The 23,020-nt window shown below is 44.0% G+C and overlaps 1 protein-coding gene across 6 annotated transcripts in view; it reads right to left on the bottom strand.

The window, feature by feature from the left end:
- The window catches only part of MAST2 (microtubule associated serine/threonine kinase 2), a 199,431-nt gene that overhangs the window by 16,709 nt on the left and 159,702 nt on the right, over positions 1-23,020 (bottom strand). For 5 of the 6 annotated variants that reach the window (XM_069589227.1, XM_069589259.1, XM_069589247.1 and 2 more), the window contains 6 exons: positions 14,062-14,137; positions 11,604-11,624; positions 9,753-9,831; positions 7,450-7,604; positions 5,500-5,575; positions 2,331-2,540 (listed from right to left, as the gene is read on the bottom strand). In XM_069589227.1, the coding sequence (XP_069445328.1) occupies positions 2,331-2,540; positions 5,500-5,575; positions 7,450-7,604; positions 9,753-9,831; positions 11,604-11,624; positions 14,062-14,137 (617 nt within the window). The remainder of the gene's footprint in view (positions 1-2,330; positions 2,541-5,499; positions 5,576-7,449; positions 7,605-9,752; positions 9,832-11,603; positions 11,625-14,061; positions 14,138-23,020) is intronic. The other variant, XM_069589237.1, reaches the window with a different exon arrangement.

The raw sequence follows: 23,020 nt of genomic DNA, 5'->3' as shown, positions 1-23,020 counted from the left end.
TATCAACTGTGTGAAGGCTCATCTAAGACCCCTGCTCCATGACACACACACATACACACATGAAGAACAAGAAGTAACAGCTCCCTTTTCTACGTTCTCCTAGCTGTTTGCTCATAGCACATGGTACTAGCATGTTGTCTTATAATTAACTGTCTCTACAGCTATGCTGCTGGGCCTTGTGAATAGACAGCCTGTGTCTTTCTTTTTCCCTCACGTACTAAGCCTAGCATAGGTGCCTCTTATCACACGTCAATGCTTGCTGACTGAGTGTTTGAAAGTGTAAGACCTTAGGCTCTGGAATGAATAACCTGGGTTTGGGTTCCAACTCTGTTACGCAAGAAACAAGTTACCTTGGGCTAGCTTGGCCCCTTTAAGTTTTGGTTTTCTCATCTGTTTATTTAGAGAATAATATTAGCACCTTCCATACAGTGCTGTTGTGAAGTTAAATTAGTGCAGTAACTAGCATATTCATGTACCAAGGCTTCCCCACAGGCATCTTTCATTCTAGTCATGTCAAACTACTTTACCTGTAATGTCCAGAATGTACCAAGTTCCTCCACACCTCTGAGAGGTTGTTTGTACTCCTTCCTAAGTCCAGTGAACTCCTACCTCCTCATCAAGATCCAACTTTTCCTGAACTCTCCACAAAGTCAGCATATCCTCCTCTGTGCTCAGAATTCATCTCTAGCTAGTGCTCATCAATCACACTTACTACAAAAAACAAAAGTGAGGTAATTCATAGAGCACTCAGTGTGATGTCTGGCACACAGGACACTTCAATAAATAATAGCTGTTATTTTCACTGTAATTCTCATTGATGGGTCTGTACACCCCCGTCAAAGGCGAATTCCTTGAGCCAGACCCGCACTGAACTTCTTTTCTGCATTCCTAGGGCCTAGCAAACGACAGAACATATGACTGCACTGGCTCCGTGTCTAGTATTCTTCCTACTTCCAGGGGCAATGAGTCTGGAAAACGCCTGTAGTTTCTGGGCAGGACTCTGACTTTAGCATTCCAGAAGATCAATCTTAGACGTACAAGCAACCTTGGAAGTCTGGTTGATTTACCTGATATCTGTCTCAGATTCCTATCTATTGTTACAGAACTGTTAGAATGTTATTCTTGAACGGAAACAAACAGCTGCCAGTGATGTTTCATGGGAGTTTAGCTTTTTAAAACTCCTATTTCTGCAATGTCTGAATACTTTTAAAATCAGAAAGACACTTTTAAGGAAGAACTTCTTCATCTATTAAAATCAAAACCTTTCTCTCTTGTCCACTGGGCTTGTCTGCCTTTTAGGGGACAGAAAAGCTATGCATCTATTACATACGAGAAGACTTCCAGTATCTGACAGCAATGATCGTGATCCTTTGTCTAGATTCAACTTTTTCCTAAATTAAAAAAAAAAAAACAAAAACCTTCCTGCTCCTAACTTCTGGACTAACACACTGGAGTCCATTTGATTATCAGCCTTGGCTCTCAGCTCAGCTGGTGAGAAGGCATGGGTCTGGAGGTAACTGGGTCTGGCCTGGGAAACACTCTAGTGACATGAAGAGCCCAGCCCCAGGGAGACAGCACATCTCCTCTCCCCTAAATTGTGCTAATGGTGTGATATGAACAGCTGTGGTCTGCGGAGAAGCACCCATCCCCGAAGTGGAGAGGTGGAGAGGAAGCCAACAGTGGAGCACGAAGTAGCGAGGACTCAGTGGCCTCTGGATTACTTCACCTGGAGACTTCTCAGGCTCGGGAGCACCAGGTCTCTAAACCGTCTGTCCCCACTAGAGAACTTCTCACTATGTACAGGGAGTACTGGCGAACAGATAAACCCACAGAGCAGTCCTCAGGACTGCTTTATCTCGGCTGAGAAGAGGCGGTCTCAAGGCTCTGCTTACACCAGTGTAGACTACCTTCCTGTAAGAGGCCTGGCCTTCACAAAGACCTCTGCCAGGGCCTTTGGTAGACCAGTGTGTCTACCAAACGAGAGCCCATGGCAGCCACTGGGGCCCCTTTCTGGCTTTGGGTTACAAGTCTCCTAAGGAAATATTTATGAACACTACCAGTGTTGGAACCTCGGGCAGGGTGACTGGAATTAGAAAAGGAAAAAACTCATAGCACTGAGTTCTGATACTAAACAGGCTTCTCTCAGAAATGCAGGGGACAGAGGAGGAACCAAAGTCCAGCAGCAGCAGCAGGACACGTGAGGTGGGCCCCCCACACCAGCAAGAGGTGGCAAGCAGGCTGGGAGCACCGTGACCGCTTTAATCTGAGCTCAGGACCAATAACCCCTGCCACATGGAGCATTCACCAGAGTTCCGCACAAGGACACTCACATCTTGCAGAAGCTTCTCTAGATTCTCTTGAAGTTCGTAGAAGTAGTGTGAGGTAATGAGGCCACTCCGGGATTTGTCCAGGCAGTCTCGGGCCATCTCTATCACCTGATGATGAATAAAGCTCAAGGTTCCATCAGCCAAGGGCAACACGTTGTCTGGAGTGTTGGAGGAGATGAACTCGGCTAGACGCTCTTCCATTTGTGCAGTGGCCTGCAAGTCAAAGAGGACAAGTGACTCTCTCCTCCTGAGCCAGGTCGCCTGGAGCTAAGCCTGAAGGGCCTGGTCACAGCCTGAGGACAGGCTCTGTGATCCTGCTTTCCTCATGTTGCACTTGGGGAACCCGATGACTAGACACATGAAAGGCCGCCTTCAAGTCAAGTCAAACATTCAGTCAAGGCCCTCTCCCATCTGGCCTTGTCCACCTCTCCACTCCTTAAAGGGCATGCTCTCTGGCTCTAAGGACACTGGGGTTCTGTTGTTTTGCTCCTTCATTATGCTGTCTCATGCCTCTGTCCATTTATGCTGTTGCTTGTGTGTGGCTTTTTCACCTGCCAAGCCTGCCTGGCAAACTCCTATGACTCCTTCTTTTTTTTTTTTTTTTTAGTTTTTTCTTTTTTAAATTTTAAAATCTTTAATTCTTACATGCGTTCCCAAACATGAACCCCCCTCCCACCTCCCTCCCCACAACATCTCTCTGGGTCATCCCCATGCACCAGCCCCAAGCATGCTGCACCCTGCGTCAGACATAGACTGGCGATTCAATTCTTACATGATAGTATACATGTCAGAATTCCCATTCTCCCAAATCATCCCATCCTCTCCCTCTCCCTCTGAGTCCAAAAGTCCGTTATACACATCTGTGTCTTTTTTCCTGTCTTGCATACAGGGTCGTCATTGCCATCTTCCTAAATTCCATATATATGTGTTAGTATACTGTACTGGTGTTTTTCTTTCTGGCTTACTTCACTCTGTATAATTGGCTCCAGTTTCATCCATCTCATCAGAACTGATTCAAATGAATTCTTTTTAACGGCTGAGTAATACTCCATTGTGTATATGTACCACAGCTTTCTTATCCATTCATCTGCTGATGGACATCTAGGTTGTTTCCATGTCCTGGCTATTATAAACAGTGCTGCGATGAACATTGGGGTGACTCCTTCTAATCTCAGTTCAAGCATCATTTTCCTCTGGGAAGTCTTTGATTCCTCCAGGAAAACTAGGGCTTCTTTTCCTCTGTGCTTCCACTGGACCCCCCAACTATACAAACTTGGTGTGTGGACACTGCTGGTTTCTAAATCTGTCTCCAAACTGGGAACTTCTTCAAGCCACAGGGAGTCTGATTATCTCAGGATGCTCTTACTTCAACTTAGGACCCAAGTGAGCTAAGCAGATGTTCAGAGAGTATTTACTCAAGTTGTGAATCTGCTGGCTCATGGACCTGGATCCCCAGCAGAGCAGCATGGGGTTTGGATCAGAAGCCTCTTGGGGACCTAACTGCATATGAATGTCGAAAGAACATACGTGAGCTAACAAGTTCCTGCCTATCTCGGGCTTGGCTTTCTTTTCTTTGCCCACCAGGTGGCAATTTCTGATTTTCAGTGTGTTTAGGTGGATATTTGTGTATGTGCATGTACGTATACACACATTTTTGGTTTATGCATATATAGACACATATATATATGGTGGTGGGAGGGGAGAGGAGGTAGGAGGGAGTGGAAGGAATCAACATATTTCCTCTATCATCACTTCATCCTACATGAATGACTTGGGGACACACAAACATGGAATGTTAGAATAACAAAACACCTAATACATAAGGAGGAGGAGGAAACATGGGGTGCATTTCCAAACACTATACACACCCCCAAGTTTTTAAATAAAGAACCAAGCACAACAGAATGATTTCCACAGTGTCACTCTGCCCCTCTGCTTTGCTCTCGTTCTCCAGGGCCCACTCAAAGGCTAGAAAGTGCAGACCACAGAGCAGCAGGGAAATAACAGTTAATACTTCTGAGTGCTACTGTGTCCTGGGCACAGTTAGAAAAATTTAATGTTCATTAATCTTCACAAGCTCCCTATGAGAGAGATTCTCTTCTTATCCCAAATTACAGATGAGGCAAACGAAGTTCAGAGAAGTTAATCATCTGCCCCAGGGCACGAGACTAACACACAGGGGAGGCAGACTTGGACGCAGTCGGTCTGCTCCCAGAATCTGCCCTTCCTCACTGCTCCGCTTCCTGTGAAGAAGGAAAGCACAAGGGTGGCACAGCCTTCCCTCATCCTGCCCTGTGTGCCCGGAGACGCCCTGAGGCTAGAGAAAGGACACGTTGGAGGAGCAGGAAATCACACATTGCCAGCCCTGATATAGATGAACAGGCAGAGCCGGGGGCCTGGATGGAGGATGAAGAAAGAGGCCTGAAGACCTCATGCTTGCTGCTGTCATGAAGAGGGGTCCACCTGGCCCTGGTTCCCTCTCTCCAGAGCTGGTTTGTTCTGCAGGGGCAAGGCCTATCGTTAGGCAGCCACACCACAAGGTTTAGGCATGTGGTCTTCAAAAGGAAACGCAACTGCAAAATAAGGTTCTCGTTCCACATACGAGGAGGTTCACCATCAAACTGCAGCGACGAAGACCACTTCCCAACTCTCTCAGGACAGTAACTCGCCTCCCCCCTTGGCATTTCCCCACTTGAAAACACAAGTCCAGTTGTGAATACCAACTCTGAGCTCTGTCTCCTACCTTACTGCTCCCTCTGGCCAATTTCAAGGCAGGGGAAATTTAGAAATCTGCCTTGAATGAAGGTGCTCTCAGAGGGCAAATCTCCTTCTGGGGGATCCCAACTCATGGATCCTCACTGGAGGGTTAGAACCAAGATCTCTGCTCTTTCCTTCCCCATTAACATGTGGTAGGATATGGCTTTGACATTTCCCTCTAGACACCCCTTTTCTGTGGGGAGTGGGGAAACAGAGGCTTGCAAGCACAGTCCCCAGACTTCCAGGTCCTCTGTCCCTCCTCTTCTCTGGCAGTCTGGCAGCCGCCGTGTTGTGCCCTCCTATTCTGGCTGCCTCCAGAGACACGGTGCTACCTCCCACCTCTGGTCTTTGCAGTGGGGCTGGCTGGAGGCGGCATCCTCAAGGTATTACCGTTTCTTTTAATCTGGATCCTTACCTTGGGGAATCTTTCCTTGTATACATGATTCATCATTATTATTTCACTGTCAAAGGAAACTGGTGACCGTCCAGGACTAAATAAGAAAGAAATAAGTGTGTTACATTAGTGCTAGGGACATCGAGGAGAAAGAGGCCCATCCCCAGAGCCCGTGCCTGCCCACCGTCTGCAGCACCTACACACTCCCGCCTTCAGGAGTGCTGAGTTCCAGAGCCTCCTTTCTCCTGGAGCTGTCAGTACACTTTCTTCAGCTCAAAATGGTGTTGCTTGGAGCTAGACTACCTTCCTGTAAGAGGCCTGGCCTTCACAGAGACCTCTGCCAGGGCCTGAAAAGGCCTAGACAGGAGGAGACCACTCTTGAAGTCACAGGTGGTTCTTCTAGGATCCCCACCCCCATAACAAGACTCTCTGGGTCCTCCTTGCTTTGGCCAGTGGGGTTGGGCACACCTCTAGCATATTCCAGGAATCAGATCAAATCAAACTACCAATCATCAAAACAACCAGAAGAAGACAGTGTATGCCTGTATCTTTCCCAAACAAGCTGCAGCCAGTGGGGCTGACCTAGCTCTACCTGGGGGATGAATGAGGCTGGTCCCGCCAGCCTGTTGAGGACTGTACACCTGGGCCATCTGAATCTTCCACTTTGGCCCACGTGTGATTATATCCTCGTAAAGGATTTCAAAGTCTAAGCCACACAATTGAGTGGCTACTTGGGTCCTGCCCAGTTTGATGCCCCCGACCTGTGATCCCAGTTGAGTCCAGAGCTGCTCTTCTCTGCTTTTCCTCCCTGCAGTGGCCCTGGTCCATCTGCTGCATTAATGTACATTACCAAGCATTTTAAGAGTAATCCTCAGGGATTCCCAGAGGTACTGCCGTCCTCTCAATCTCAGATGGTCTAACAGGTGCCCCTGTTTCTGTGTGGACTGTGAGGAGCACCAACATCCAGGCATTCCTCTGTGGCACTGGGCTCCATGCTCCCTTGTCTGAACGTCTGACCCTGTGCACTGCAGTCCCAGTCATTACTGTCCTCAACCTAAACTTGAACCAGCCTTTGTGGTCTGGCTCAGCTCACTCCCTGACATTTGCAGTGCCAACATTACCCGAGGGGACTCTTCCTGGGAGGCATTACTCCTTGGCCCCCACCTTCAAGATGTCGGCCAATTTAGTATTTCTCAGGGGCCCTGGAAAGCTGAGCTCCATCTCTGAAAGCCCTGCTCATTGCAGTTTCCACCTTCTTCTTGAACCTGGAATTCTGGCACAGATTTACCATCTAATGCCAAAGAGAAGAGCTGACTTAATCCATAGAATACACAGAGAAATCAGGGGTTAAGGACTGATTGGTTTGATGAGCCCTAGTGATTCAGGGAGACGAGACTGATTGAGATGGCCATTTAGTTCTTCTTTTGCGATGGGCTTCTCCCCGAGTCAGCCACAAGTGTCCTCAGAAGCAATGTTTTCAGTTGGCCGAGTTATATATTCTGGGCCTCTGGGTTCTTAGCCAGGTAACCATCAGAAGGGATGATACCATTACTCTCCCGTAACTGAAGAGTCCACAGTACATTTTCTACTGCCAACCCCTCTTCTTGCCTAAGAGCATCATTAGGTACCTCTCGGTGGCAGGGAGTGGTGGGGGGAGCTGAACTGTACCCGAAGCCAAAGGGCTTGGGCCTCCCTGGGCTTGACTCATTCGAGCTGTGCCCATGTGCTAGGCCAGGGGCTGGCAAATTATGGTCCGCAGACCAAATCTGGCCAGCTGCCTGCTTTTATAAACAAAGTTCCCATAATGTCTGTGGATGAGTCCACACAACAGCAGAGTAAGTAGCTGCCGGAGGTGGTATGGCCTACAAAGTGTGAAATATTTACTGTCTTGCCCTTTATGGAGCAAGTGCGCCAACTCCTAGGCTCTGAGGACAAGCTGAGCTCCAGGGCACCAGGTGGAGGGCCCCTCACCTGAGGCTGCGGGAGCGGGGCCGCAGGGCGGGGGACTGCCGCCCCTCCTCATCAGGCACACTCTCTGTGCTGAAATGCTTCGTCAAGAAGTGCAGCTCATCGGCCGTGGGCTGGAAAGGCAACTGGTGCAGCTTCTCCTGAGAGGAGCACGACGACTAGAGGGACATTAAAAAAAAGCATTAGAGACAAGTTTGAGGCAGGCCAGGAGCGGAGGTGGGCTGAGAATGGTGAGGGGCCCCCAGTCAATGTAAACCTGAAGTCAGCCCACAGCGGCTTCCCCTCCACAGGGCACGATCCTGTCCATCTCTACCCCTCAGGGCTCTCAGTCCTGATGGAGCCGAGATACTCTCCTCCTTCCTGAGTTTTGCAGGGGGTCAGACCCAGACATTCGTGAGGTGTGAGAGCTCCTCGACTCCCTAGGGGTCCTCTTTAGGTGGCAAAAAGCAGATTCTTCTGCAAGGACCCCTTACTTTCGTGAAGCTTTTGGCTAGTTGGAATGGCAAGTAATTAATAAGTCATGCTTCCTGGCTTCTTTGGCAATGTCCTAGGGATGCTCGGCCTACAAACGACATCCTGGTAAGTTCTACTTCCTACAACACCTTGGAGAGCCCCGGGGGAGCTCAGCAATGCTTCCTTCAGGCTGTTAACCAGAGGGCAACTGGCTTTGCTGAGGCTGTGACCACTTCACCCAGGCTCTAGGGATACCAATAGGCAGGAAAATTCAGCAGGGAACAAAATTATTTTCAGATCTGCAACCCAAAGACTAGACCTGACCTGAAAATAGGTAAGAGTTCTAAACGTGGCCTGTGACTGAGATTGAAGCTAAGCCCACTGGAGTCACAGGAGACGATGAGAGGGAGTGAGCTGAGCTACGAGAGGCAGCCCACAGTGCAGCCGCTGCTGTGGCAGTCCTGGTCAGTGAGCACCCCCTTACCCGACCAGACCGGCTACAACAGCAGCCAGTCTAACGCTCCTGGCTCAGTTCTGCTCACCAACTGATGAAGGATCTGGAGTTAAATGTTTAAATCCATTTACACTCAAAGCTGCAGCACCACACTGAGAGAACTCTGAGGCCACATGTAAGCCTTAATACCAAGTGAGAAACCAGAATTTTTTTGACTAACAGTGCACACTTCTCTCATGGAATGCTATAATAAATAAAGTCGTAAACAGCTGGTGGGAGGTTTTCACAGGGCTCTGTTTTGGTCACGTTTTTTTATAAATGGTTTGGACAGAAACTGTAAAAAAGTATCCTCACTCAACTACAACTAACGTGAAGCAAAGTTGGTATTTTAAGGTATTTCAATAAAATAAGCTGAAGCAATGGGTTGGGTCAATTAAAATTTTTTGAACAGGAATATATATACATAACAAATACATGACACTTACCTTGGGTCTAAAAAAATCATGATGGAGTAAAGGATTATGGGAAGGGATATTTACTAGGGAAAGATCTGTAACTAACAGCTGCCGAAAGACCAGTGAGATCTTTGGATTAATTTAAGAGTAATATTTAGGAGTCTCCTGTGGGTCCAGTGGTTAAGACTCTGCACCCCCACTGCAGAAGGCACGGGTTGGATCCCTGGTCAGGGAACTAAGATCCCACAGGCTGTGAGGTGCAGCAAAAAAAAAAAAAAAAAAAGAGTAACTCCTTTTACCTGCTTTGGATTTATGAATATAGACAAATTGAGCTGAGAAGACCTAAAGAATGGTGGAATACAAGGGAAATGGATCACCCAGTCTGTGGCTTGCAAAGCCTGAAACACAGCCCTTTGCAGAAAGTGTTTGCCAATGTGTCATCCTGCCTTCAATTAAAAGTTGCTCAGTGAGAAGTCTCATTTTAGCATCAGTTGTGCACAGCAGCAATAGGACATCTGTTGTGTTTTAGGCTAAAATCTTCTCTAAGAAGTTTTTGAAAGGAAAAGTGAAAAAGTTAGAGGATACATGTCCTTTGGGACATGGAAGGGGTTATCTGCTCTTGACTGCAGTTCTGAAAATAAAATAGGGGAGCAAGGGAACTGTGCTTAGGAGTCCCTGTGCCCAGCCTCATGGGCAAAGTAAAAGTCCATCCTCAAGTTCCCCTCGGAATCCACTAGGAATAACTGATGCTCCGAAACAAGCTGGTTAATTCTTTCCAAAGGCATGTAATGGATCTGACTATGGCTGTTAAGGGCCACCAGACTTCTGCCCCCCTCAGCCTCATCCCAAACAACCTCTCTGAGCTGGGCTTTGGAGAAAAAGTTGAGAACCATTTCACAACACTGTAGGGTGAAGGAAGTACAGCCACAGGCTTGGCTACTTACTGAGACAGTAGAGCTAGGGGTGTTGGTTCCATAGCCTGAAGAAGGCAATGAGGCCAAAGACCAGCGCCGTCCATCAGTCCTATGTAAGAAATGAACGTTAGGCAGTTTCTACCAGACCCCACCCTGAGCCCAGGACCTGCCTGTCTTTTGATCAGTTTTTTGGGGACAACTAATTCACTGGTGGACTCTTTCTTGTCTCAAGACTGTACTGCTTGGTTCAGTACATGCATTCATATCTCTCTCCTTCATGGGGCCTATTGTTCCATATTTTCCACTGAAAGACAGACATCTCTGACTATAAAGGAGTCCATAACTTTAAATAAGAACATCTGTTATACAATACTATGGTTTTGGAATAAACATCTTTACACTCTCAGCTTATTCACTTCTGGCAATGACAGAGGATCCCAACTAAAGGCTACATCACAAGGAGAGAACTGCCACTGAAATGCTAGTTCCCTTCCTAAAGGTTCTACATGAAGGGCCCTTTGGGGTGCCCCAGGCCACTGGGTTGATAACCAGGAAGAAATGAAACTACCACTTGGGTCTGAGTATGAATCAACAGATAGCAAATAGTCAAAGGCTACCCAGGGCCCATCAGGACTGATAAATCCAATCTTTGAGAATGTTTGCCAAAGAGTGACAGCAACCTGATGAATGAGGAGTGAGGTGGTATAGCCTTGGCTGTATATGAGACTCTGGGGCAGGCTTCCAGCTGCTCGTTAGAGGATATGCCTGAAGCTCTCATTATAGAGAACCACAGTTACCTGCTTTGCTGTAGAGAAGAAAGATCAAGCAAATATTTGGCTTGACGCTTTTATAACATGGACAAGTGATTCTTTCCTGGATTACAGGATGTACTGTAACAAATGTTCTTTCTTGTGGGGCTTGGGGGTATAACCTGCTCTGGTTGAAGTTAGAGGAAAACTTCTTTGAACATTAGCAATGGAGGACCTTTAGAAGTTAAGTTCAATACTCTCAATCTTCAGAGAAAACATTAAGACCCAGAGATCAGGGTGGATTGTTTTGTTCCAGGCTTCACAGTTAACAGTGGGTGGGGTGAGGCATGAGAGGAAGAAGCAAAAAAGGAATCAATCTTGCCAGGGCTTTTCTTCTGGAAGCACTCCCCTCCACCCCCAGCAACACTGAGCAGCTTTTCCTACTAGGTTCTGTTAGGGGACAGCCGGGGGTTCCATGCCACATGCACACAACTCAAAATTCATTCCACCCAGGCAGCCAGTCCTGCTGGAACCTAGTCTCTGAGATGAGCCTGCTCAAACATGATGTTCTCTCTGGACTCTCTGCTTGGCCCTGAGAGCTCTACACAAGAAAGCATGTCAATTCCTGGAAAACAGAGCTCAGTGAAAATGGAACTAGTCTAGCTCAGGGAGGCATTTCCCAAACCCTTGTCAGATACACTTCTCCACAGGTGACTTCTCCTCCTTCACATGGAAATGGAAACCAATTGCACGGCAGCCATTTTCCTAGAAACTGAGCAGGGACCACCAGAGTCAGAAATGCCACTATGAGGAGGCCTCTGTGTCCTCTGCTGGGTCATCCACTGGGTGACCAAGCAAAGCTGTGGGAATGAGGCTGACTTGTCTCTTCACTCAGAAGCTTGGAACTATTCATCAAATCCTGCCTCTAAGCGTATGAGCATGGAGCCTTGGTTCCAGCAGGCAGAGGGCTCTCCCTTAGGGCCGCTTTACTAGAAATGAAAGGCCAAATGTCCAAACCCACAGTCAGAGAAGACGCATCCCACCCAGTTCTCACCAAGCACAAGACCACACGCCACACTGCCTGGCCATGCACAGCGGTTTCCCAGCCCCTCCCCGCCAAGTCCACTATTACCTGTCTGCTCTGTGGCCATGGCTGTGGTGGAAAGACACACAGTAAAGTGAGAACCAAAGGGAACCAGAGAGACTGATCTGTCTGACCCCTGGCGTTTGGTCTAGCTTGGCAGAGGCAAACATTTTGTTTAGGAATGTGCAAAAGTTAGAAGTGGAGTTGTATGACTAACAGGTATACCCCTAGAGTTTCATTACATCTGTCTTTTGTGTGAGATTCCAAACTAATGCAATGCTATAAAGCCCATGCTGGACTTCAGTGACAGAAAACACAATTCCTGAGGACTCTGTTTGGCCGGATTGACGTCTTCTTCCCCTCCCCTATCAATACCTAACTGCTTTCCCGACTCTGTCTGGTAAGGGGACAGCCTAGCTTTTTGTCTTCAACTCAAACTTTAGGTCACCTAGCACAGACCTGTGTGGCTCTCAGTGGTAATATCAAGCCTCAAAGCTTCCAGCTGATCTATTCCTAAAGCCCACACAATGACGCAGGCACAGGGCACCAACAGAACAAGCTATTCCCTCTGCCTGGATTGGTCTACACACCTGTGTTCTCACTTTCAACATGGCAGCCTCCTTCTTATCCTTCAGGCTGGCTTAAAGGTCAGTTCTTCTTAGAGGCCTTACATGACCACCCAGTATAGACTCTCCAGCCTCATTCCCCTCCTACTCTTTTAGGCAGCATCATATTCTTTCCCTTTATGGTGTTTATCATAGGTTATAACTATATACTTGCTCGTTTGCTTGTTCATTATTCTTCCCCACCACTCATTCAATCAGTAAGCACCAACTGAGTGCTTATTATATACCAGCAGACATATTTGCAAGATATTAAGGCATCTCTATTAAAGGTGCTTTGATTCTGGTTAAGAGGAAATGCAAAGCAAATAAGAAAATACAGTCAGCCCGCCTTATCCATAGTTCTGCATCTGCAGATTCAACCAAGAGTGAATAAAAAATATTCAGGGAAAAAATAATCCAAAAAGTTCCACAGAGCCAAACCTGAATTTTCTGGGTGCCAGCAACTATTCACACTGTATTTAAAACTATTTACATAGCATTTACATTGTATTGGGTATTATAAGTAATCCAGAGATGACTTAAAGTACAGAAGAGGATGTACACAGGTTATATGCAAATACCATGAAACTTAAACATCTGTGGATTTTGGTAATCACTGGGGTCCTGGAACCAGTTCCCTCTGGATACCCAGGGGTGACTGTATCAGGCACCGAAAAGTACTAGTTTGAACATCAAACTGGATGCTCTGCTGGAGAATGATGAGGGACTTCTTTATACTATATGGTGAGGGAAGGCCTCTCTGGAGAGCTGGTGTTAACTAAGCGAAGACCTGAGGGAACAACATTCCTTCAAAGGGAACAACAAGTGCACAGACTCTACTAACTCCACTAAGTTTCTAGAAAACAAGGGCTCTGTCTGTCCGGTTCCCACTAAGTACCCAGTCTGTGCCTGGGCTTACTGGGTGCTCAGTAAATATTTACTGAATGAATGGGAAATGACTCAGTATAGAGGACAGTCCTAGGTCCTGCTGTCCCAGCTCTGAGGCAGAGTTCACACACAATCGAGGCAGCAAGTCTGGGACAAATGAGACTTTCAGCTGGGCTGGAAAAGCAGATGCATCCATTCAGCATATTCCTATACTGAAAGCATTCCTTTTCTGGAGGTCTTAATGACAAAGACTGGCTCTAATCAAGAATAGCTTTAAAAATAAAATCAAAGAGCATGAACTCTGCCAAGCAAGAATTGTAGAGATGTTCTGAAAAGTAAATAATTTGTATAAGAAGACTTGACACATGGATTGGATGGACTCATGTCAGTCAGCTCAGTACTTCTCCAGAGGCCAGGCAGTGGGCTGAACTGTCAAGACTGTTCCCATGTGCTGGAGACAAGTTCATATCACTTCTGGAAATGAGTGAAATGTGAGGAATACAATCATGGCTTTTCATCACACCAAATCTTTCTAAATTCATGGGAGTATAAGTGAAGACCTGGTAGTCTCTTTATCCTCAAGGAGAGAGGCATAAATGGCTCCTTCCAGCTCCCTGGAACTAGCTGAGTTAGAGGAGGAAAAGTGTAACTTTGGGTCCTCCTGGGAGGAGAGTCCATCTTCTCATTAGCACAGCTCTCAATCGAGAGTATAATGTTTCAGAACATACCCTCAGGAAACCAGGGGTTTCTGTTTAAGATTGTAAAATAAATCCACTTCTAATATCTGCTTGCCCGTTTGAACACTCAAATGCAAACACCTATGGCGTTTGGAAAACAAAGGTTGAACAAGATAATTATGACCTGGGCGAGGAAAGCAGGAAAAGAATTCTGATGGCTGGCAGATCGAAGGTAATACACTTAGAAGGGCAATGCCTCAAAGGAGGAAGCTGACATTTAACTGACATTCATGCAAATACCACACATGTTAGTCACAGAAGAGTCTATCAACTTACCTACGGGCAGGAACAAAGGAAAAGTGAGCAGGTGCATTTGGAGAGAAATTCCGGGGACTATCCAAAGGACTGTTACCTGTAGACAGGGAAAGTAAAAGAAATCCTCTGTGAGGTTTGCTTCTGGGAAAGGCTGAGATGATAACCTTTAGAAAAGAAACCATCCCCTAGCATCGGCAATGAGCACATATGATTATTTTTCCAGGCCCACCATTAGTTTAATGATTCTCTCTTTGCAGAAGTTTGGCAGCCCAGAGGGTTTTCCCTTGTTTCCAAGTTGCCTATAACCCATCTATGCTTCTCAGACATCTGTTCTAGATCTAGCAGCAACTTGACAATTTCCCGTCCTCCTTGGAACACCTCAGGTTCCAATCTGCCTAGTCAAGGTAACCCAACTTTGCAAAGTCCTGAACTCATTCAGGGCAGAGCACACAGCCAAACACTCAACACTTCTCAAAGGGCAACGGGACTGCTGGTCTGAAAGGCTCTTGCACATATATTCTGCACACTGCATCCAAGGGGCTAACCCAGAAATATGTGTGTCTAGGGGAAAATGAAGTTCTCAGGTGGGGACTTAGGTGAGTGGTGGTCCCCAAGTCTGCAAAGAATGCCCAACCCTTTCACAGGGTAGGAACGATCTCCATCTCTTTGTTAGTTTTCACATGTCCCCTACAACTTGTAAACTTATCGCTCAGGAGCTTTGAACAAAACTGTGTGCTTCTGTTTACAATAGCCAGGAAGCAACCTAGATGTCCATCGACAGACGAATGGATAAGAAAGCTATGGAACATATACACAATGGAATATTACTCAGCTATTAAAAAGGATGCATTTGAATCACTTCTAATGAGGCAGATGAAACTGGAGCCTATTATACAGAGTGAAGTAAGTCAGAAAGAAAAAACACCAATATAGTATATTAAGGCATATATATGGAATTTAGAAAGATGGTAATGATGACCCTATATGCGAGACAGCAAAAGAGACACAGATGTAAAGAACAGACTTTTGGACTCTGTGGGAGAAGGCGAGGGGGGATGATTGGAGAGAATAGCATTGAAACATGTATATTATCATATGTGAAACAGATCACCAGTCCAGTCTGATGCATGAGACAGGGTGCTCAGGGCTGGTGCACTGGGATGACCCAGAGGGATGGGATGGGGAGGGAGGTGGGAAGGAGGGTCAGGATGAGGAACATTGCTGATTCATGTCAATGTATGGCAAAAACCACCACAATATTGTAAAGTAATTAGCCTCCAATTAAAATAAATTGGAAAAAAAAAAACTGTATGCTTACCTAAGTGCTAAGGACCACAGTTGCTAAATCTAAGCCTGCCATACTTCTGTGGTCCAATTGCCAGCTGGGGGCTGGTATTTAGGAGAAGCTGTCAACATGTCTCTACCCAAAAAACCATGTTGAAGTAAGCACCACACTCCATGATGTGCTGATCACTCAGCCAGTCCCCACCCACCACCCCACTTCTGTGCTCACCTCTATGAACACACACTAGCTATGAGAAACAGCAGCTACCCAGGGACCTGATAGTTCAGCAGGCCCTGGTTTCCTCTTGGGCAATTTATTTTTTGTATAGGGTATGATGTTCCAAAGTGCCACGAAGCTGCCCATGAGTTTCTCATTATCTCCATTCAACAGGCGTGGATGGCACTCAATTCTTTCTATACTGATCTTCCGGGTGGCTCAGACAGTAAAGAATCCATCTGCAATGTGGAAGACCTGCAATATTGGGAAGATTCCCTGGAGGAGGGCATGGCAACCCATTCCAGTATTCTTGCCTGGAGAATCCCCAAGGACGGAGGAGCCTGGCAGGCTACAGTTCATGGAGTCACAAAGAGTTGGACACAACTGAACGACTAAGCACAGTACTGATCTTAGAAAAATCAGTCTCTCAAACAACGGCTCCCTACCCCGTGCAGTACCTCTGTATCAGTTATATAAAGGCACTCTCCTTAGGAGAACTAATGAAGAAGAGGCATTTTCAGCTTCTACTCATCCCCTTGCCAGGGAGCCCCAGTGAGGTGCACAACCTTATGCAGTAGATCTGCTCTCAACTCAGTACCAGCTCTGGGTTTCCTGTGGGTTGAGGGCTACCTCTTATGGTTTATCCTACCTCCTGGCTAGCATATGTCACCAGGGTGTGAGAAAAGTGATTTAGAAGAGCTGTTTCCTTGCTGCTGCTGCTAAGTCGCTTCAGTCGTGTCCGACTCTGTGCAACCCCATAGATGGCAACCCACCAGGCTCCCCCAACCCTGGGATTCTCCAGGCAAGAACACTGGAGTGGGTTGCCATTTCCTTCTCCAATGCATGAAAGTGAAAAGTGAAAGTGAAGTTGCTTAGTCATGTCCGACTCTTAGCGACCTCATGGACTGCAGCCTACCAGGCTCCTCCATCCAGGTAGGACTTAAAAAGAATCAGGCCTCCTCAGAATTATCAAGGTCTGAAAAACTATATATGTAAAATTCTTTTTAAATAGTGTCATCTCAGAGATTAACAAGTACCCTCAGTTTGATCCCTGATATGTAAAGCTAGATGCCCTTTGTTGGTTCCCAAAACCACCAATCTGCCCTGAATATGAATATCCTACAAACAACGACCAGCCTTCCAAGGACCAGGTGTGGTGATGGTTATTGAAAAGAATATGAAGAATCTTCCAGGAGCTCACAGCAAAGCTAGGGATTCACAGAACACACAAATGCCAGAAATGCCTAACACTAAGAGGAAAAAAAGTTGCAAATAACAACAATAACAAAAACCAACACATCACTGAGGTGTGTGACAACTTCAAGCAGAATAATAATCCTTAAAGGATAAGAGAGTGGAGGATGCAGAAAACATATTTGAAGAAATAATGGCTGATGGTTTTCTAAATTTGATGGAAAAAACTATAAACCCATTTTATCTAAGAATCTCTAAGAGAAAGAGGAAGAAATATATACCAAAGCACATTAGAATCATATTGCTCAAAATTCATGATAAAAACAAAAATCTTAAAAGTAGTTGGGAGGCAGATTGAGGAGGGTAGGAAAGACATGTTTAGACAGGAATAAAGATAAGGATTATAGTAGACTTCTCACTGAAAATAATGCAAAAGGATAATGAAATAACATCTTTAAATTAATGGGAAAAAACACAAATCCTATCAACCTGGAATTCTATACACAGCTACTGTGTAATAAAGAACCTGGTGGCGTTTGTCCCCAGTTCCTAGGAAGGTGCCTCTGCTGCTGCTGCTAACTCTGTGCGACCCCACAGATGGCAGCCCACCAGGCTCCCCCAGCCCTGGGATTCTAAATCTTTGCAATTTCCCAAGTGATAGGAGTGTCTTCGTTATTCATGGTGGGGCCAGACAGTTTACGCTAATAAGATGAGGAACCAAGGGAACAGAGAGCTGAAGCTTTAAGCCATCTGATATTACTCTGGCCTCAGGGGTGCCAGAGACTGAGTTCAATCACATAGCCGATGAATCAATCAATCATGCTTACATAATGAAACTCCAGAAAGCACTATGGACGCCAGAGCTCTGATGAGCGTTCCTGGTTGATAATACTCTGCATATTGTTACACATCAGTGTGCCAGGGGAGTGAAGCATCTAGACTTCACGGAGAGAGGCACCAGAAACTTCACACACGGGACCCTCCCAGACTTCACCTTAAGTGTCTCTATATTTACAGAGATATATTAAGCGGCTGGTTCTTAATATATCCTTTTTGCTATAATAAAACTGTATTTGTAAATATACTTCTTTTATGATTTCTGCAAGTCATTCTAGCAAATTATTAAATCTGAGGAGGCAGTGGGAACACCGAACTTGTATCCAGTTGGTGAGAAGTATGAGTGGCCTGGGAACTGCCAATTATGCCAGTGACGTCTAAAGTAATGACAGTTTTGTGGAGGACTGTGGCTATAACCTAAGTTCTGCCCAGTTGTGGGCAGTTAGTGTCAAAAGTCACTGCACCAGTGAAAATATTCTTAAAAAAAAAAAAAGGTGAAATAAAGATATTTTCAGATTTTAAAAAAGCCAAACAAAATCCTCAACAGAAGACCACACTACAAGAAATAGTTTCAAAATGTCCTTTAGGCACAAGGAAAATAATACCAGATGGAAATATGGATCTACACAAAAGAATGAAGAACACTTTAAATGTCTTTAAAAAATAATGTTTAAACAAAAATAACAAGGTAATGTGAAGTTTATATCATATATGAAAATAAAAAGGTTGAAGACAGTATAAAGGCTGGGAGGGTAGAAACAGAATAGTATTATTTTTATGCTACATGTGAAGTGGTTTAATATGGTGATTAAAATGTATATTATACATGCTAATCCAACTACTAAATAACAGAGAGTTACAGCTCATAAGCCAATAGAGGATATAAAATAAAATTAAAAAACACTCAGTCCCAAATGAAAGAGCAAATGAAGAAAAAAACAGATGGTACAATAAGAAAATAAATAGGAAGATGATAGATTTAAACCAAAACATTATCAACAACAATAGTAAATGAAATAGTACGGTGGTGGTGGTGATTTAGTCACTAAGTCGTGTCCAAATCTTGCGACCCCATGGACTGTAGCCTACCAGGCTCCTCTGTCCATGGGATTCTCCAGGCAAGAATACTGGAGTGGGTTACCATTTCCTTCTCCAGGGGATCTTCCCAACCCAGGAATCAAACCCAGGTCTCCTGCATTGCAGGCAGATTCTTTACCAACTCAGCTAAAAGGCACCAATTAAAAGATAGAGATTGATGTTATGGGGAGGGAGGTAGGAGGGGGGTTCATGTTTGGGAATGCATGTACACCCGTGGTGGATTCATGTCAATGTATGACAAAACCAATACAGTATTATAAAGTAAAATAAAGTAAAAAAAAAAATAGAGATTACAAGCAATAAATGCTGGAGAGGATGTGGAGAAAAGAGAACCCTCTTACACTGTTGGTGGGAGTGCAAACTAGTACAGCCACTATGGAGAACAGTGTGGAGATTCCTTAAAAAACTGGAAATAGCACCGCCTTATGACCCAGCAGTCCCATGACTGGGCATACACACAGAGGAAACCAGAATTGAAAGAGACACATGTACCCCAATGTTCATCGCAGCACTGTTTATAATAGCCAGGACATGGAAGCAACCTAGATGTCCATCAGCAGATGAATGGATAAGAAAGCTGTGGTACATATACACAATGGATATTACTCAGCCATTAAAAAGAATACATTTGAATCAGTTCTAATGAGGTGGATGAAACTGGAGCCTATTATACAGAGTAAAGTAAGCCAGAAAGAAAAACACCAATACAGTATACTAACATATATATATGGAATTTAGAAAGATGGTAACGATAACCCAGTATGCGAGACAGCAAGAAAGACACAGATGTAAAGAACAGTCTTTTGGACTCTGTGGGAGAGGGAGAGGGTGGGATGCTTTGGGAGAATGGCATTGAAACATGTATAATATCATATATGAAACGAATTGCCAGTCCAGGTTCGATGCATGATACAGGATGCTTGGGGCTTGTGCACTGGGATGACCCAGAGGGATGGCACAGGGAGGGAGGTGGGGAGGGGGGTTCAGGATGGGGAACACGTGTACACCCGTGACAGATTCATGTTGATGTATGGCAAAACCAATACAATATTGTAAATTAATTAGCCTCCAATTAAAATAAATAAATTTATATTAAAAAATAGATTGTAAGAATGGATATAAAAGAACTTCTTAAAGAAAGTATTGATATTCATAATATTGCAAAAAAGAAAAGATTGATCTCAGATATTTCACTGATAAATTCTACCAAACATTTAAGGAAAAAGTAATACCAACTACCTACAATCTCTTTCAACAGAAGCAGAAAGAATATTTCCTAACTTGTTGTATGAGACCAGTATTACCCCAATACCAAAACCAGATAAAGACATTACAAGAAAGGAAAACTATAGACCAGTATCTCTTACAAACACAGATGTAAAAATCTTCAACAATACATTAGAAATATAAAATCCAACAACATATAAAATATTATATATCATGATCAACTGGAATTTACTCCAGGTATGTGAGTCTGGTCCAACATTTGAAAGTCAATTAATATAAGCTACAACAACAGACTAAAGAGATAAAAACACATAAGTGCATCAACTAACACAGAAAAAGCATTTGACAAAATCTAACCCCCATTCCTGATAAAAACTCTTAGCAAACTAAAAACAGGGGGGAACCTCCTCAAATTTGGAACTTCCCCAAAGTAGATGAGAACATCTACAGAGGCTATGCTGCTAAAATCAGACTTCACTGTGAGAAAGTGGATGATTTCCTTTTCGGACTGAGAACAGGCAAAGGTGCCCCCTCTTACCACTCCTATTCAACATCATAGTAGAAGTGTTAGCTAGTTCAACAAGACAAGAAAATGCTATAAAAGGTAAACAGATGGGGAAGTAAGATATAAAACTGTAGATGAGATGATTGTCTATGTAGAGATTAAAGAATCAGTAAGAACCAAAAAATTACTCTTGGAACTAATAAGCAATTATAGCAAAGTCACCGGATACAAGATACATGGCTAATATACAGTACAAGTCAATTGCTTTCCTTCATAACCAGCAATGAAGAATTAGTAGCTGAAATTAAAAACACAGTTATACAATTAACACAAAAATGAAATGCTTACATATAAATCTAATAAAATATGTATACAATTTATATGCTATAAATAAAACTGGTTAAAGAAGTCAAAGATCTAAATAAATGAAGTGATACTGCTTGCTCATGGATTGAAAGATGTAATGTTGTTAAGCTGTCAGTTCAGCGCTTCCCTAGTGGCACAGTGGTGAAGAATCCACCTACCAATGCAGGAGACGTGGGTTCAGTCCCTGGTTCAGGAGGATCCCACATACCACAGAGTCACTAGGCCCATGCACAACTGAGCCTGTGCTCTAGAGCCCAGGAGCCACAACTGCTGAGCCACTGAAGCCTGAGTGCTCTCGAGCCAGTGCTCCACCACAAGAGAAGCCACAGCAATGAGAAGCCTGCACCCACAACTAGAGAGTAGGCCCAGCACAGCAACGAAGACCCATCACAGTCATAAGTAAATAAATAAAATTATTTTTTAAAAAAAGAAGTCAGCTTTTCCCACCCAGATCTATGGAGTCAATTTTAATCAAAATCCCACCAAACTAGTTTGCAAATATAAACAAAAGGATTCTAAAGCTTACCTGGGAAGGCAAAGTAACCAGAAAGTCAACACAATACTAAAAATAAATAAATAAACAATAAAGTTAGAGGACTGATATAACTTGATTTCAAGATTCACTATAAAGCTATAGAGATCAAGACAGTGTGGTATTACAGTCTTGCAGTGGTTAGAAAGAAAATCACATTACAGGAAGTTAATTAGGACGAAAAAGCAGAGGGTGATGTCTAAGATGAAGGGATAAGCTAAACCTCAGAAAAACAACTAAATGAAGTGGACACAGGCAACTTTCCAGAAAAAGAATTCAGAAAAATCACAGTGAAGATGATCCAGGATCTCAGAAACACAATGGAGAAGATGCAAGAAATGCTTAGCAAAGTCCTAGAAGAACTAAAGAACAGAGATGAACAACATGCTAGAAGGAGTCAAGAGCAGAAGAACGGAGGCAGATGAATGGGTAATCTGGAGGACGGAATGGTGGAAACCATCACCTCAGAACAGAATATAGAAAAAAGAAAAAAAAGAAAAAATGAAGACAGCCTAAGAGACCTCTGGGACAACATTAAACACACCAACATTCACATTATAGGGGGCTCTGAAGGAGAAGAGAGAAGATATATGAAGAGGTAATATGTACCTCTGAAAATGTACCTAACATGGGAAAGGAAATACTCAACCAAGGCCAGGAAGCACAGAGAATTCCAGGCAGGATAAACTCAAGGAGGAACATACTGAGACATATAGTAATCAAACTGAAGAAAACCAAAGACAAAGAGGAAATATTAAAAGGAACAAGGAAAAAGCAACAAATAACATACAAAGGAACTCCCAAAAGGTTATCAGCTGATTTCTCAACAGAAACTCTACAAGCCAGAAGGGAACGGCATGATATATTTAAAATGATGAAAGGGAAGAACCTACAACCAAGAATACTCTACCTAGCAAGACTCTCAATCAGATTTGATGGAGAAATCAAAAGCTTTCCAGACAAGACAAAAAAAAGTTAAGAGGATTCAGCACCACCAAACCAGTTTTACAACAAATGCTAAAGAACATCTCCAGGCAGGAAACACAAGAGAAGGACAAGACCTACATATAATAAACTCAAAACAATTACGAAAATGGTAATAGGATCATACATATTGCTAATTCCTTAAATGCAAATAGATTAAATGCATCAACCGAAAGATGAAAACTTGCTGGGTGGATGGAAACATGTGCATGTATGCACTTCCACTTACCACATCACTCTACTTAACCCCTCAAACTGTATGTAATTATTTTATATTGTTAGGTTAATCATGTTTCCATTATAGCTTGCAATTGTAATTATCTTTTTATTTTTTCATCTGGCTATTGATTGTGAAAACTGATAAACATTTTTTACTATTGTGGTTATGTAACTATTATTTGCTTAATACCACTGTATCATTATTAGTCAACAGAAACTAACAGAATTCTTTATTACTAAAACTACCATTTAATAGAAAAACCTGTAATCAAATTATAAAATCCAGATGCATTTCAGAATTATCTTGGACTTTTTTGAAAAACACCAATGCCCAGGTATTACTTTTTTTCTCCATAGCTCCAGATGTGTTCTAATGAGCAGCCATGTTTAAAAACAACTGGATTACATTATGATCTTCCACTTTTATCTAGTTTGTTTCACTTTCTCTACTTCATATTCAGTACTCCCATTTCATTTGGTTTATGGTTTTCAATTTCTCCATCTCTTTTGTTGTTTC

Source organism: Ovis canadensis, chromosome 1 (genome assembly GCF_042477335.2).
Source record: "Ovis canadensis isolate MfBH-ARS-UI-01 breed Bighorn chromosome 1, ARS-UI_OviCan_v2, whole genome shotgun sequence".
NCBI classification, from domain to species: domain Eukaryota; kingdom Metazoa; phylum Chordata; class Mammalia; order Artiodactyla; family Bovidae; genus Ovis; species Ovis canadensis.
The sequence above is the reverse complement of the archived record's forward strand: the minus strand, read 5'-3'. Positions and strand labels throughout refer to the sequence as shown.